The sequence below is a fragment of the Argiope bruennichi genome, chromosome 7 (assembly GCF_947563725.1).
Source record: "Argiope bruennichi chromosome 7, qqArgBrue1.1, whole genome shotgun sequence".
NCBI lineage: Eukaryota > Metazoa > Arthropoda > Arachnida > Araneae > Araneidae > Argiope > Argiope bruennichi.
In genome coordinates this window covers 29,408,004-29,425,721 of record NC_079157.1, presented here as the reverse complement: position 1 = coordinate 29,425,721, position 17,718 = coordinate 29,408,004, and the positions used below count along the sequence as shown (strand labels likewise).

The following is a 17,718-nucleotide window of genomic DNA, read 5'->3' as shown; positions in this document are numbered from 1 at the left end:
CCAAATGCAAGCCTTTCAGAGTTAAAGTTTAAGCAATAACTAATCCTGTTGTCTGGTCTGTTCAGCAAGCAGGATGTAGTGCTATAGATATTGTTACAGCAATAGCAGACTTTGCTCTTAGAAAAAGTAGACGATCAAGTTTTTGTTAGGGATGGAAATTTTATTTTATAAATCAATTAATTTTTCAGTAAAAATATTATTACACCAAAATTATTCTTGTTCCAATTGGAAGTTGATTAGTGAATTCTGTTCACTTTCATTCGTTATGTGTCCTTAGTTTTATGAAATAAAAACTTACACTTGTCGACGATTTTGTTTTATTACACATTATGCAAGATAAGAATTTTATTTTTAATGAATAAGTACGTGTATCTTCAAATTTAATTTATAATAAAAAGCTTTATTGCAGAAATCACAAACTATTGTTTCTCATTCGTATGCTTCTTTAATTTTGCATTCTGAGTAAACGAACAGTAACAGATGTCACAAACATATGGTCTCTCCTTCGTTTGCATCAATAAATGATTCTTTAAACTTATCAACTGGGAAAATGCTTTATTGCACAACTCTCAGGAATATGGTTTCTCTTTCGTATGCGTCATTTAATGATACCATACAGTGTTCCGTTGAGAAAATGTCTTAGAACAAATATTACAGGCATACTGTCCCTCCTTCGTGTGAGTCAATAAATGCCTTTTTAAATGTGTCTTCTGAGTAAACGAGCGATTGCAGGTGTCACAAACATATGGTTTTCTTCGCCGGCTGTTTTGTTCATTGGACTTATTAGCTGTGAGTAATGTCATTAATTTTTCATAGTTTCATTTCCATGGCGCCTTGACGATATGTTTTTATATTAAGATTTCTAGTGTTTCACATCTTACTGTTTTGAACACGATAGGTTTGTTGCTTCAATTCCCCTAAAAAGAAAATTCTGCATTAATCTTTGTTCTTGACAAAAAAAAAAAAAAAAACTCCTTTAAAATTTATATAAGCTTAACATACTGTAATTAGAATATATATTAAATGTAACCAATTCATTATGCAAAAGATGAAATGTAACTTGTATTTAAACGATGTTACAAAAACGAAAACTCTCGGTCCGTAATTCAACGAATTCATCGGAACTGAACATTTTAATCGTTAAATCAGGAATGATTTCGGGGTTAAAGAAAATAATTAAATAAAAAGTAAATAGATAAATAAAATCGCCGTATTTCACTTATGAAACATTCCTAATAAGACACTACACAAAAATCTTTCGTAATGGTGAGTACATGCCTCTTTAAATTTTTGTATTGAGAAAACGCAGACGGCTTCTCCTTCGCGTGAATCAATTAAAAAAAAATTAAATTATTTCACAGAATTTAACAAATAATACTTTTAATCACTTAGAGGAAAAGGACTTATAAAAAATTCGCATATGTGAAATTTCAGAATATTTCTATCTTCAGAGTGTGCATAATTAATTAACTCCCTCCCATCGAAAAAACTACATTCGCATTTCTCATTCATACCCACTAGCAAATGTGCTATTAAAAATCTATTAGGCTCAAAACATTCTCTATTCAAGACAGTGACTAAACATCCGGTTCTCTTTATACGCGTCGGTTAATGGTCCCTTAAATGTATTAGAAAGAAAATATTTTATTACAAGCTATGCAGGGAAAGGGTTTTATTTTAATTGAATAAGTACAGATTTCTTCAAATTTCATCGAAGAGAAAAAGACTTTTTTACAGATATCACAAACTACTGTTTCGTTTTCGTATGCGTCAATAAATGCTTCTTTAAATGTGCATTCTGAGTAAACGAAGAATTACAGGTGCCACAAGCATAAGGTCTCTCGTTCGTATGCGTCTGGAAATGTCTTTTTAAGGAACTACGATCAAAATATGCCTTAGAACATATATCACAAATGTACGGTATCTTATTCGTATGAGTAAATAAAATATTATGCATCTTTAAATATTTATTCCGAGGAAACGAGCAATTGCACGTATCAAAAATGTATAATTTCTTTTTCGTATGCGTGAGTAAATGTTTGGTTAAATTGCTCTTTTGAGAAAACGCTTTATTGCACATCTCACAAGGATACGGTTTCCCTTTACTATGTGTCAGTAAATGTCTGCTTAAATATCCCTTTCGTGAAAATGCCATATTACATACATTACAAAGATGCGGTTTCTCTCCTGTATGCATTAGTAAATGCAGCTTTAAACTTCCTACTTGAGAAAACATGTTAAAGCAGATATAGCAAACATATGGTTTCTCTTTCGTATGCGTCCGTAAATGTCTTTTTAAGGAACTACCATCAAAATATGTCTTAGAACATATATCACAAATGTACGGTCTCTCATTCGTATGAGTCAATAAATGCCTCCTTAAATTTGCATTCCTAGTAAACGAGCGATGGCAGGTGTCACAAACATAACGTTTTTCTTTCGTGTGCGTCATTAAATGATTCCTTAAATTGCTCCGATCAAAAAATGCCTTAGAACATATATCACAAATATACGGTTTCTCATTCGTATGAATCAATAAATGCCTCTTTAAATTTGCTTTTTTAGTAAAAGTGCAAATGCAGGTTTCACAAATATAAGGTCTCTCTTTCGTATGGGTCAGTAAATGTTTCTTTAAATCGTTCTCATCAGAAAATGCCTTAGAACACAAGTCGCAAGCATATGGTTTTTCTATCGTATACTCAGTAAATGGTTTTTGTAAGTGCTCCGATCAGAAAATGTCTTAGAACATATATTACAAACATAGGGTTTCTCATTCGTATGAGTCAATAAATGCCTCTTTAAATTTCCATTGTGGGTGAACGAGCGATTGCAGGTGTCAAACATATGGTCTCTCTTTCGTATGAATCATTAACTGCTTCTTTAAAGCTCTCCGATCAGAAAACGCCTTATAACAAATATCACAAATAAACGACTTCTCTTTCAAATACGTGAGTAAATATCTCTTTAAAGAACTTCTATCAGAAAATGTCTTATAACACTTATCACAAACGTGCGATGTTTCTTTCATATGCGTCAATAAATGTGTCTTTAAACTTCTTTCATGAGAAACGCTTTACTGCACATCTCACAAGAATATGACTTTCCTTTTATATGTGTTAGTACATGACTCTTTAAAATTGACATGTGAGAAAACTTGTTATTACAAATACCACAAGTGTACGGCTTCTCCTTTCTAAGGGTCAATAGTTCTGGCTGTAAACATTGTTGCAGAGAAGACGCTTCACTACACATCTCGCTGACATACAGTTTCTCAGTCATACATGTGTATAAATTTCATGATGAATTTCATGATGCTTTATGAAATTCAGTTACTCGCGAAATATTCAATTGCATATGCAAGAAATACGGCTGAAATTTTATATGTGAATAGGTATTTCCAGTGTATATGCCAATCAGATGAGTTTTCTTCATTTGTAACATTCAATTTTCAGAAAGTAAATAGTCTTGTCGAGTACAGCATTTATCACACTTCTTTAATATCAGTCGTCTTCGTCGATTGTTTTGTTCTTTGGACTTATAAACTGTGAGTAATGCCATTAATTTTTCATAGCTTCATTTCCAAAGAGCCTTCGATGAAATGTTTTTAAACTGAAATTTCTGTTGCATCAGTAGTATTACCGTGCTAATAACTAGACCACCCCTATTTTGCGTTGCTAATAACTGGAGCACCTTGCTGTGTCGTTGTTAATATCTGGTCCACTTGCACGCGCGCGAGTATGTGTGTGTGGCTGCGTGCTGAAGTAGCAGGTTTCAATGCGCGGAGTATGTCGAACCGTGATATGGATTGCGATGAGGCGACAGGTTTTCTAATATCTGAACTACTTGCTTGAGTGCGACGGTAATACTACAGAGAGGAAGAGGTGTGGAGAATAGAGATAATGTGCATAATTAAAATCCTCATCTTACCTTTTTGACATTAGTGTAGAGTGGTGGAATGAGAATATCGACTTAACATTCTTTTCTCGCTCACTTTTTTTGGATATTTAGCCTGTTAGATATTTTGCGAGCAAATATGAAATAATGAAAATATTTGCTCGTAGAATACCTTAAAGGCTTCGCCTGTTTTGTTTTTTTCTCCGACATCGACTCGAGTGTGATTGTTGCTCGAGTTCGAAGGTAAAAAAGATATTTCTCATAAGACAATAAAACAAAAGTATGCAGAGAATCTATTTTTTGTTTTCTCCGACATCGACTCGAGCGTGATTGTTGCTCGAGTTCGGAGGTAAAAAAGAGATTTCTCATCCGGCCGATTCGATGGCCTGTAGAACAATGCATCCGACTGTTGAATATCAAAAATCACAACAGACGGATGCATAGTTCTTCAGACCTCCGGGAGGAGGTCCTGATCTTTATTAGCTTTCTACAAAATACAAAAGTTACATAGAGGTTCCACAAAATAGAAATGTAAGTACAATTTGAAAAATGTGGTTATACATATAAGAGCAAATATACAAAGCATTATAAAAGCACAGCAATAAAAAAAGATACATTTTCTAGCAATTGTGTAAACTCACACAAAAATTGAAATACATTACATGTCTTCATCTTCCTCTCTATTTTAGACCATGTAGTGCCCATATGCTAAAGAATTAATACCTCCATCGGTAAGGTATTTTTTGTCATAGAATGCAGAAAGCCCGATTTTGTTTTGAACAATCGTATGAAGTTCATGTTTCTTTGAAACAATCGAACATTGGGTCTGTCTGACATAAGATTCCTTTATTAAAACTTCTTTGTATGAATCAAATGTGAAATTTTTTAGAGTTGAATTTTTTATGCCTTTAGCGGTTTTTTTACACGTATCTCCATACGAAAAAGCATACATTTTCGCTTTAAATCCAACAAACTCTCGTATTGGTTGAATTGCTTCACTTTTTAAGAAGCCTAGGCGGCCTTTGTTTGAATCGTTCAAATAAAAAATGATCGCGTGGATAGTTACTCAAATCAAAAATATTACTAAAATAATTTTTAATATCGAGGAAGGCATCATTGATTCGAATAGAAATATACAAAGAATCCGTATCCATGTAGAGTAGATTGCATTTAGGACCATATATATTTTTTTAAAATTAGAATAATACAGCTTGTACATATGAAGCTTCGAAAGTTCAAGTATGCAAAAGCCTCCATATATCGGTTTATCTAAAATTAAATTCGGCTTGCGCATTTTAAAAAGAATTAAATTGTCATTAACAGGTTCAAAATAATCTAATAGAGGACTAGAAAGATTTTTTCTGCAATCTTTTTCTGTGACTGATCCTAAAACGGATATTTTCTTCCTTTGGTTGAGCATTAACCGTCCGAAAAAAGAATTGTTTAATTTTTTAAAAAATGAACGAGTGAACTCGTCGGTTGCGGCTTTTCTTTTTTCATTGTTAAAATTGATGTTATCTTTAAGCCATGGTCGTTGTTTAAACGCGAGTATTTTATGAATTTTTTCTACTACCATACCTTCTTTAATATAAAACTGTAAATTTAGATAGTGTGTTATGTAATTTTTTTGGGGATAAAAATTGGGAGTAAGTTTTTTTACAAGGAAAAGTATGTTTTAAATTGAATTTGTCACAGAGATTCTTAGTATATGGAGATAGCATGTCATATGTAATTTTTAAGTGTTCAACCGCAAAAGGTAGATCGTTCGTCTTTTGATGTAGACTTTCTGGGCAATACAAATCAACTTCTAGTATAAAGCCAACATCAGAAGATTCATCATAAAAATGTTAAAACTTAAAAGTTCTTCGTTTGTTAGCCACGAAAACTTTCCGATGGGTAGAGGTTGGCTCATTACATAGCCGTACAAATTGTTTGCATCTAATGCTAAAATATATTTGCGAGGTTTTGTATCATCATAAGTTTCTGATATGTAAGGATTGTTTGCTCTTTCATATCATATTCCCAGAAAGCAAATTCCTCCTCTCATTTGCGATTCAAACCATATATAATCATTTACGTTACTTAAAAGTTGTAATTCCACCTTTGTAAATTTTAATCCCGCATTCCACGCCAATTCTGCGCTTGTTACAAAATGTACCGGATCGAGCTCATAATATTGCATAGCCATTCTTTTTGGAGACGATACATATTTAGGTTTGTTTCTTCAATTTCCCTGAAAAGAAATTCTGCATTAATCTTTAAAATTTATAAAAGCTTAATACAGTTCAATAAAAATATATATTTAAAGTAATCAATTCATCATGCAAAAAAATGAAACAGAACCTTCTTCTCTTACAATTAAATGATATTTTTAAAATGTAATATACTTGTTGCCTAATTGAACGAATTCATCGAAAATTTTATTCGTTAAGTCAGGAATGATATCGGGATCCAAATAAATAAATAAATAAAATTTCTGTATTTAACATACGGAGGTCTAATAAGACACTGCACAAAAATATCCCTAATTCAAAAATGGTAAACTTTTTCTTTGGCACTTAAATATACAACGAATAATTAAGCAATATTTAATTTGAAAATTTAAAGTATCTTCTAAATAATGGATGGCAATTTATTTTATTCTTCGTGATTTGAAAACGTTGTTTTTCGATTTTTTGGAGAGAAGAAAATACAGCATTATTAACATTCTGTAGCATGGAGTAAATTTTAACAATTTCCAAACTATGTAAAGCATAAGAAAAAGTAAAAGTTTTAAATCAGTGTTTCTGCATCAGAATCGCTATTCTTTGGTTCCGTCTCACATGTGACATAATCATTAGTTTCTCAGAAGCGATTTCTTGATCAGTTTCTACTTGTGAACCCGGAAATCTCGCTTTCTAACAGCATTTTTCAATTGTATTTTTAGAAACTCGGTTCCACGATTATCTCACAAAATATCCAATGTACAGCATCCAATACATTGGTATTGCGTTTTTTTCTTCGCATTTTCGTCCAACGATGCAATAATTATTCTCATAGGCAGCTTTCTATAATCAACTTTTACTGAACGAATTATACGAAATTCAGGGGCTGAGCGAAAAAAAAACTTTTTGACGTGTTTTAAATTGCATAGAAAATGCGTTCGTTTTAACTATTCATAATAAAACGAAAATGTCAATTTTGAAGCATACACAATGAATGGAATTCACACATACGTAACTCAACTTAACATGATTTGTTGAGTTACATATTCTACAAATTACTATATAGAAAAAAATTCATATATGTAACTTATCTCCTTTTCAGAGGAAACGTTTCAATATAAGTCATATTTCTATGGCTTATCATTTATTTTTATTGAAAAATATTTGTTTCCATTTCACTTCTTTTTATTTTAAGTTCCCTGCGAAAAAAAAAAATACACTGTTCAAATTACAGGCAGGAGTATTCTTTTCTGAAGGGAATCAATAAAAATAAATCTAAATTATTCTACAGAGTTTAAAACTTAATTCACAATAGTAGAGAAAAAGCTCTTCTAAACAAATTGTAGATGTAAAATCTTAGTATATTTCTATATTCAGTGTATGTGTAATTAGTTACGAAAAAAGGACTACAAAAACTACATCCGTATTTCTAATTCATATGGGTTAGCAAACGTATCATTAAAAATTTTCTTCGTTCAAAAAATTCTCTATATAAGTTAATGACAAAGGTATGTTTCTTTGCATAAACGAAAGTATATATTTTCTTCAACAGATTGGATCGGAAAATGTTTTATTACACATAATACAAGCAACAGATTTTCTTTTTTAATAGTATTTACATGTTCCTCCAAATTTCGTTGATGAGTAAACTCCTTATTGCAGATACTACAAACATGCACTTTCTATTCCATAAGAGTCAATAAATGCCTGTTTAAATGTTCCTGAGGAGTAAATGTGTAGTTGCAGATATCACAAACATATGGTTTGTCTTTCGAATAGGTTAGTAAATATTTTCTTAAGGTACTTTGATCCGACAATGCTTTGTAACACTTACGGCAAGCATACGGTTTCTCTTTCATATGGATCAGTAAATGTCTCTTTAAACTTCCTTGCTGAGTAAACGCTTTATTGCACATCCCTCAGGGATACGGTTTCTCTTTCGTATGAGTCAACAAATGTTTCTTTAAATTTCCTTTCTGAGAAAACGCGTTACTGCAAACCTCAAAAACATACGGTTTCTCTCTCGTATGTGTCTTTAAACTTCTTATCTGAGAAAACAAATTATTGCAGATGCTTCAGGCGTACAGCTTCTCTTTCGCACGCATCAGTAAATTTTTTTTAAATGTTCCTTCCGAGAAAGCATGTTACTGCACACATTACAAACATACGGTTGTTGTTTGGTATGCATCAATAAATGTCAGAAGATGCTACACAGCGAATCTCACAGACATACAATTCCTCTGTTATAAACCAGAATATATTTCACTTCAAACTGTTTTGATTTCAAAATGGTTTACTAAAGTGCTTCACTACTCTACATTCACGAGACTTACTGAATGCCTTTTGAAAACATGCTTTATATAGCAAAACTTTGAATGTAAAAGTTCTATCTAAATAATTTATATTTTTTATGCTTTATGAAATTCAGTTCCAAATAAAAGATCTGACGCAAATGTACTGATGAAATTTTGCAGAAGTCAGCAGATATTTGCATTGGATTTGACAATCACGTGAGTTTTCTTTTTTCTGTGATTTTGATGAATATAGCGCTTATTACACTTATTCAACATTAGTGTAGTGGCGAACCAGTTTGTTCACAGGAAATATTACTTGTAATCAAATTTTTTCATATCTTAATTTCATGATTTTAAATTTCTGATATATTTATTTTTATTGTTTTGGAAATAGCGTTTTTTTTTTTTTTTGGTTCATTGTTTCCATACACCTGCCTTTTTTTTTTTTTTTCCTCCCATGAATCTTTACTCTTGAGGTTAAAATTTAAAACAAATAGAAGATTACAGTGGTTACATAAATATATATATATTAAAATATAATCAATTCATTAAACAAAAAATTAAATGCCTTCTTGCACTTCGCAAAAGTAATGAAAATAATTCTCTTCGGGAAAGAAGTGTAGGGAGAAAAAGCCCACAGATTATATTAAAAGCAAATGACAGGAAATGAAGAAAAAAATTGTCTTTTTCAATGTGCAAATAAATTATATTAAGATCTTTTTTCCCCTCAGAAACATGCCAAATTATATAGGAAGTTCTTTTTGCAATGAATGTTAATTTCAATTAGTGTACTTATTACACATTTCTACGTACTTCGCACGTTATCAGCTTTCTGTGGCTTCTCATTCATATCTATCGATTGTTTATTAAGTTTTTTTGCCCCCAAAACTAATTTACTGTTCAAGTTACAAATACGAGTCTTCTCTTCTGGATGAATCAATAAAAATAAGTCTAAATTATTTTATAGAGTTTAATAAATGATACTTTCAATAGACGAGAGGAAGAGTTCTTTTAATACATTGCAGATATAAAATGTATGTGTTTATCTACCTTCATTGTATGTGTAATTAATTAAAAATTAATTAATATAAAAATTACTTTCGTACCTTTTCATTCGTATACGCCAATATATCATAAAAATATTTTCACTCTTAAAATACTTTATAAGATAATCACAAAGATACGATTTCTCCATCGCTTAATAAATGTCTCATTATGGATCGTAAATCAAAAACTGCTTTATAATATAGTACATAACAGCATATGGTTACTATATAAAAAAAAAGTGAGAAAAATAGATTGAAATATAAATATTCAAATAATGTGAGTTGGAAATTTATATTTAAATAGTATCCTAGAAAGTAAAAACGTTTTTAGAGTGTCCTCAACAATAATTAAATACTGGAATTATTTTTATACTAGCTCAAAAATATTCCCTTCATTCAAAAATATTTATCAGCTCAAATACTCAGACGAATAATATGTGTGAAGTATATTCAATTCAATTCCATTTTGAAACCACATTTTAAAATATTGAAATAAATAAACCAAATAACAATGGTAAGCAAAAGGATCAATTTCATATAGTTTAACATTTATAAATCTTAAATTAACTGTGATTACATCTCTTTATTTAAAATTAACATATATCTTTAGAGTAAAAAAAAGGGAGGGGAGGAAAGAAGAAATAATAATTATACAATGTTCATTAAGATCCTTTAAATAGGTAGTATTAACATTTTATACAGAGAAATTACTCTTCTTAGAGATTAAAAATTCAATATACGAAAAGAATAAAGCAGAAAATTATTATAATAAATTTCTGAAATGAAATCACTGGTTCCAGAAAAATAACAGCAATAAACAATCGTTATTTGCAGATTGTAGAGAACAAGAAGAGGTGATAAATTTCTACCCCTTCTCTACAAAAACATTCAGATTTTGTATCAAAATTTTTCAGTAGTTTCAATAATTCTGTTTAGTCTCAGAATAAAAAAACATTTATATGTGTTTAGACATAATGAAAAAATTTTCTCACCTTCTATCAAGATATGATGTTCTAGTAAATGTTATAATAAATAATATTTTTGATTAATATATCTTAATGTTTTTCAATACTTCTTTTATTAAACTTTATATGTATATGTATATATATACTAATATTTACAAGAGATAATGAAACCATTTTCAAAGGATCTCCAAATGAATATTGAATATTTAAGCCTTTCACAATATTCGCTCCTTAAAAGTTCTTCATACAGAGTTTATATATTTAGCCTATTTAAATGTAAAATTCTGAGATTAGGGAGAGGTGCAAAATTTGTTTCACTTACGAGTTAATACAGAACTTAATTCAGCACTGATAACAAAATTGTTAGTAAAAAAAAATTAATAATAAACAATTAATACCAGTGGTACCAGTTTAAACACTGCAAAATTTATTGGTTATAAAAAGTTCTGACTTAGAAGTTGACAGAATTTATAATAATTCTTAAAATTTAACTTTAACTTTAAAAATAAATGCACATTATGAAATGAAATCTTATTGTTACAACAGGTAATACCATATCGAAACTCACATCAAAAGCATTTATACAAAATATATGGAAAAATACTTAAATGATTTTACATGTTTCATTCTATAAAACCTTATTTAAATTGGACAAAATAATTTCTTTGGAATATGTTCTTTAATCTACATTTCAGTCAATGCAGCTGAACTTGCAGATTTTTGCTAAAAGTATAAGAAATTAAAATAAATTACCTTTAAACAAATTTATAACAGCAATATTTAAAACAAGGTGACAGAATGAAATTAATTTTTGGATTAAGTTCTGTTCCACTTTTGTAATTAATATGGATTATATTCCTATATTTCAAGTAGGAAGCCACATTGTCATCAAATTTAAAGTTAGAAAGTAATTTAGTACAAAACTGGCAGATATTTAAACAAAGATTATTCATATAATTAGAAGCTTCAGGAAAAATAAACAAAAAAAGGCAAAAGTTTTGCTGTTAAACCAAGGGGTGAAAAATGTTTTATAAATATAGGCTTTGATTTAAATACTGAGTTTCAGAAAAGTGTGGTATGGTTACAAAAGTTTCAATGATTATTCCTTACAAGAAAAATACCATTATTGTAGGATATAAATTTTTTTTGCTCAGTATGAAAATGTTAATTCTTTCATCATTAAATCAAATGACTTAAATTGTAGTTTTGAAATAGCAAGAAGGAATCTTAATAAGAGACTTTTTGATTACCAGTATAAAAGATACAGCTATTAAAGAAAACATTTTGATTAAATCGGATCCACCTTCAGATCAGGATATACAATATTGCAGAGCAATAGAATCTAGAAATGAGGTAATTCAAATAATGAATTATCATGAAACATCTGCCGTCCTTCAATCACTTAAGGGCAAAAGAATTTCAAACTTTACCTCTACCATAAAAAAGCACAGAAATAATAAGAGAAGAGTTCAAATGAAGAAAAAGTATTTGAAGACCAAATATTACATATATGCTAAAAATTAAATTGTTCTATCATTTTATAACAAAGATAGACTGTCAACAACTTCAATTGATGCTAAGCAATATGGCTTCGGAAATTTTTTTGCTACAAAAGGGATACATTATAGCATATGCATCTTCATCAGTAACTGCAACACTGCAAAATCATAGTCAAATAGAAAAAGAACTCTTAGCCGCAGTGATAGGTTGTAAAAAAAAACCCTTATTGTATATAGATAACTAAATTTGTGATAGAAAGAAATGACAAATTCAGTTTTAATGCAGTAATAGGTAAGTTAACTGTAGAACCCAATTGATAAACATTGAGGGAATCTGCAATGTATGGTGCTAGAGTTAATTATTTAAATACAATTTCTAGTTTAAACATGTGTCTGGTAAAATTAGCTGGTTTAACAGGACATCTATTAGAATGCATAAAAAAAAAACACTCCTGCAATATGAAAAAGAATGTATATCCATTAAAATTTAGTTACCTTTATTTCAGTACCAAACAAGAGGGCAATTAAGACTTTGAATGTACATTTTAAATCACATGCACTTTGATTATGATTGTGCTTATTATTCAGAATAAATATTTATTTAAGTGGTGATATATTTATTTAAGTGATTAATGAAGACTTTTCTTCGACAAAATCCAGTTACTATGCACTTCACAACCCCGTATCCAAGTGCGGATTCCAAATCGTTTTTCGTTTGAAGATCCGGAATTGAAAACTAGACCTTAGTCCGCGCCCGTAACAATTTACCAAAGGCAAAACTGTGCATGCTCCAAAAGATGGCACAGCTTTCACGAGCAGCAAACACGACAATTTACTTTTTTGTTTACCTTATTTTTCGCTTTTGAATGTTTTTTCTGGAATCTTTAAACCAACGGCCCGTTTTAGGCCCTAATAGAGCCTTGATAGATACATTTGAGTCAAATAAATAAATACATTTAAGTAATTATTCATCTCAAATTTCATATCAATAAATTTTATAGGAATAATAAAAATATTAATAATTATTTTTATTTCTTTTGTAATCATAATTCTTTAAGGAACAATATAATATCACTTGAAGTTTCACATGTGAAAAGTATTTATTTTAAAAGCATTAATTTTCAAACCTAAGTTAAAAGAAATTTCATTTTATTTAAAAACTCAAGCATTAAGACCTATCATGTGAACACAGAAAACAAAATGTGCTTTATTAATACAGTCATATATGAATGAAAAAAAAAAATATTTGAAAAAATTAACTGTGCAAATAAATAATGTTTGTCTATAATAATCAAGGTTTAAAGATGTGTTTAGTTAATAAAACTTGAATGACACAACATTTGGTACTAGTACTAGCACGACCCCCTATCGGGGGTTGTGGTACTAGACTCTAGAGCCAGTAGCAAAATTTTGCTCATAGTGAAAAACAGTTTTTTCAGTACACATGATTTCTTTGCCAAGTTTCCGAGCTGTATTGCTAATGCTGCATGTTCAAAAATGATTGGAAATGTGTCTTTAGAATTATGAAATGTAGATGCCTTTTATTTTTAAGACAGTGTTATTGAATTAAAAATAAAGACAGATTATGGCACAAGTAAAGAATACATTATAAATTTCTCACCTGTATCAACTAATTGATTGGTTTATTTTTTATTATTTAATTAAATACCTAAATTAATTTAAGAGTAGAACAATTTATTTACAAACATATCCCAGAATACCAAATGCAATGCTATGTTATTTATTTAGATGCAGTTTTTGTAACATACAGCAAATATTTTTTGTTTTATATTATAAATAAGCCTCAATTGAAAGTTTTTCTATTTATTTAAAGAAAAATATGATTTGATTAATGTACTGTTATATATATTTCAGTGCCAGTATATATTTTCAAGGAATATTTTTAAACATATAGTTGGGTATTTGGTGCTATTAAATACATAGATCTGACAGTGTAATTATAAAGAAATATGGAAATATGTGAGTTTGATCATTTGATCGCATCAATAAAAAATAAATTTGTATATTAAAATATATATATCTCAGTTGCATAATTCAAATAAATTATGTTAAATTCCAATGAAATGATATTTTAATTTTTTAGAGTTATAGAAAAAGAGAGTTTTTATATAAAGAGCTATAGAGTTTTTTAGAAAAAGCTAACAAAGAACACATAAAGATACATGAGCGTGAGCTGTGCGTCTTACAGACTCACTACCCAATTCTCGTCTGCCAGTAATGGCGGGAAAGCATCATGTGATGCATGACGCAACATGGTGCCATACAGGAGATGAGATCTGTTAACAGTTTCCACATACATAATTTCTTTTTAATATATGCAATTAAATTTCTTTTTTAATTTTACTTCGATCTCGAGCTCTGTTGCAAATAATTGTGATAAATAATAAATCGAGCGATTTCATCGTTCTTTAAAACAGTCTCAGATGTCACGCACCCTCAAAATGGACTGAATCCATTCCACTAGTTTTACTCGGACTCAGAACGGCATTAAAGGGGGATCTCCGATGCACATAAGCAAAACTGATATGTCTTAACCCTGCAACTATCTGCGGAATTTTTGAGACCACTTCACTTAACGTGGAGTCTCATGGGTTTTGACAAAATTTACGAACTGTGATGGAGCAACTCAAACCTGTGTTAGCTACATCTTATGATAATAAAAATGTGTTGAAATATCAAGCTTTAGTCTTGCTCTTATGTGTTCGTCCGACACGACGTAATTAAAAAACCCTGCACGCACAGCATGATGGCCCTTACTGTGTACTCAGACGTACTGATAAAACCTTCACAATTGAGAAGAACGGCAAAGAATCTATGATCGGCAGTTATCGTGTGAAGAACGCATTCTTCGAAAATTGTCATTTGTCATCTGCACCAATCATATAGCCACCATCAGCTGAAATTCCATCTTCAAAGCAATCAGTACCTGAGCCTTCATCGACTCCTGCGTTCTCTTCGAATTCTACTCTACCACCTTAAGTAACCAGATCTGGCTGTCGAATAGAATCACTGGAATCAGAGATAACGAGGGCCAGATACCTCTAATTGCAGTACCTGCTCTACTATGATTCTGCTTTCATCAAGATGGCGTCGGAGTTTAAGCTGAGTTCTCGTGCAAGCATATTAATCATGCGATGCACGGGCCAACTGGAATACATATGTATTCCATTAACTAGCAAAAAACTTCTTCTTAATGTTTCCTTTAAGTAAAAAAACATATATATATATATATTTTACGCCGTACATAAAAACATATATATTATGGACAACATTCACATACATATATAAGATTTCTCTTCCGTATGTGTCAGAAAATGCAACTACAAATTTCCCTCTAGAAAAAAAAACACCTTAAGTTTACAATTTGTAGCGATGCGGTTACTCAATACTATACGTCAGTGATTATTTCGGTAATTACTTCGTCGAGAAAATTTTTTCTTGTGTACATCACAAACATGCGGAGTTTTCCTGCATGCGTTAGTAAATGTTTCTTTAAACTTACTGGTTTAGAAAATGCTTTATTGCTCACATTTTCATTTCGTATCAATCTATAAACGCACTTTCATATTTCCTCGCAAAGAAAACGTGTTGTTGCATATCTTGCAAGCATGAGGATTTTCTTTTGCATGCGTCAATGAATATCTCCTTACAATGTTTAGACCAGAAAATACTTTATTATTACACAGATCACAAACATGTAGCCACTCTTTTGAATGGGTCGGTAAATGGAACTGCAAATTTCCTTTTGCAGTAAATGCCTTATTACATAGGGTAGTTTTTGTTTCGCATCTGTCAGAAAATATTTTTATAAAATGTTTCCACTGGAAAAACTTTTATTGCATATATTTCAAAGGTGCGGTTTTTCTTTTGTATGAGCCAGTAGATGTATCTTTAAACTTTCTTTTCGAGTAAACGCTTTACTACAAACCTCACAAACATACGGTTTCTCTTTCGTATGCGTCCTTAAATGCGTCTTTAAACCACTTCTTTGAGAAAACGCTTTGTTGCATACATCACAAATATATGGTTTCTCTTTCGTATGCGTCCTTAAATGTCTCTTTAAACATCCTTCGCGAGAAAACGCTTTACTGCAAACCTCACAAATATACGGTTTCTCTTTTGTATGCGTCCTTAAATGTCTCTTTAAACTTTCTTCTTGAGAAAAAGCTTTACTGCAAACCTCACAAATATATGGTTTTTCTTTCGTATGCGTCCTTAAATGTCTCTTCAAATTTCCTCGTTTAGAAAAAGGTTTATTGCATATCTCACAAATATGTGGTTTTTCTTTCGTATACGTAAGTAAATGTATCTTTAAACTTACTTCCTCAGAAAACGCTTTATTGCAAATCTCACAAACATACGGTTTCTCTTTGGTATGCAATCTTAAATGTCTCTTTAGACTTCCTTCTTGAGGAAATGCTTTACTGCAAATCTCACAAACATACGGCTTCTCTTTCGCATGCGTCCTTAAATGTCTCTTTAAATATTTTTTGTGAGAAAACGCTTTACTGCAAACCTCACAAATACATGGTTTCTCTTTCGCATGCGTCAGTAAATGTATTTTTAAATTTCCTTTTTCCGTAAACGCTTTATTGCAAACCTCACAAACATACGGTTTCTCTTTGGTATGTATTCTTAAATGTTTCTTTAAATTTCCTGGTTCAGAAAACGCTTTACTGCAAATCTCACAAACATACATTTTCTCTTTCGTATGCGTTCTTAAATGTCTCTTTAAACTTACCAGTACAGAAAGCGCTTTATTGCAAACATCACAAATACACGGTTTCTTTTTCGTATGTGTCTTTAACCTTCCTTTGTGAGAAAATACTTTATAGCCCATATAACAACCATATGGATTATCTGGCGTATGTCCTTAAATGTATCTTTAAACTTTCCCGTAGACAAAACCCTTTATTGCACACATCACAAACAAATGGTTTCTCAATATTATGCGTCGATGTTTGCGGTATTATATATTCCTGCACAGAAAAGATTTTAGTACACATTTTGCAGAATTCTTTCGTAAGCTTGCATATATTCCAAATTGGAGTGCATTGATTTGAAAATATTTTATATTGTATGATCCACAGATAGGCTTTTCTTTCACAGGTGTTAAAATATGCTTCGTTAAAGCATGCTTTTTATAAAATCTTTTGCAACAAAAGTTAGATCTGATTAAAAGGTTTCATCATATTAAAACATAAGTACTATTAAGTTAAGCAAAAGTATCCATTAGATATGCTGCTTGTGCATGATATATATTTTACAAAAATCGATAGATTTTTTTTTTTTTAAATTTTCAGAGAACTACTTTTTTTTTATTGCATATATAAGGTAATAGCTTTTCTGTTCAATGATATGAGATTGTAAACCGTGTTGAAAAGTAGAGCGTTAACTGCATAGATTTAACCTTGAGCGTATTGACTGACGAACAGGAATTGTTAAACTTCTATCGTTCGTATATTTAATCTTGATGATTTATAGGCGATATTTTTGCTCTTTTCGTCTGTTCCATAACCTAACAAAAGAAAATTTTATTAATCTTTGCACCTGAAACTAAACGATGAAAATTAAGAAAATTACAAACCTATAAAAATGAAATAAAAATATATTGTCAATATATTACAATTTATTATAATATGTATTATGTATATAACGAAATATGCAATATATTTTTAACACGCACTATATTATGCGATTTATTTTTAATAATGTGTATTATACATAAAACGTACAGTATTTTCATGTCTTAGTTATAAATGTTTTTTAAAGAAATGTAATGTTTGTATAAATAT

General features: G+C 30.4%; 1 protein-coding gene and 1 long non-coding RNA gene across 5 annotated transcripts in view; both read right to left on the bottom strand.

Annotated features, from left to right (window-relative positions):
• Window positions 1-504: 504 nt before the first annotated feature.
• LOC129974862 (uncharacterized) overlaps window positions 505-17,718 on the bottom strand; it is a 32,861-nt gene continuing 15,647 nt past the window's right edge. The window contains exon 3 of one of the 4 annotated variants that reach the window (XR_008784986.1): window positions 505-917. This is a non-coding gene — a long non-coding RNA (uncharacterized LOC129974862). Of the gene's footprint in view, window positions 918-5,779; window positions 6,128-11,043; window positions 11,127-17,215; window positions 17,442-17,718 lie in introns of those variants that run through there. The other 3 variants (XR_008784988.1, XR_008784987.1, XR_008784985.1) reach the window with 3 other exon arrangements.
• Window positions 15,460-17,209, bottom strand: LOC129974861 (zinc finger protein 568-like). The gene has a single exon (XM_056087630.1). The coding sequence runs from the start codon at window positions 16,761-16,763 to the stop codon at window positions 15,771-15,773; it is 993 nt and encodes a 330-aa protein (XP_055943605.1). The 5' UTR covers window positions 16,764-17,209; the 3' UTR covers window positions 15,460-15,770.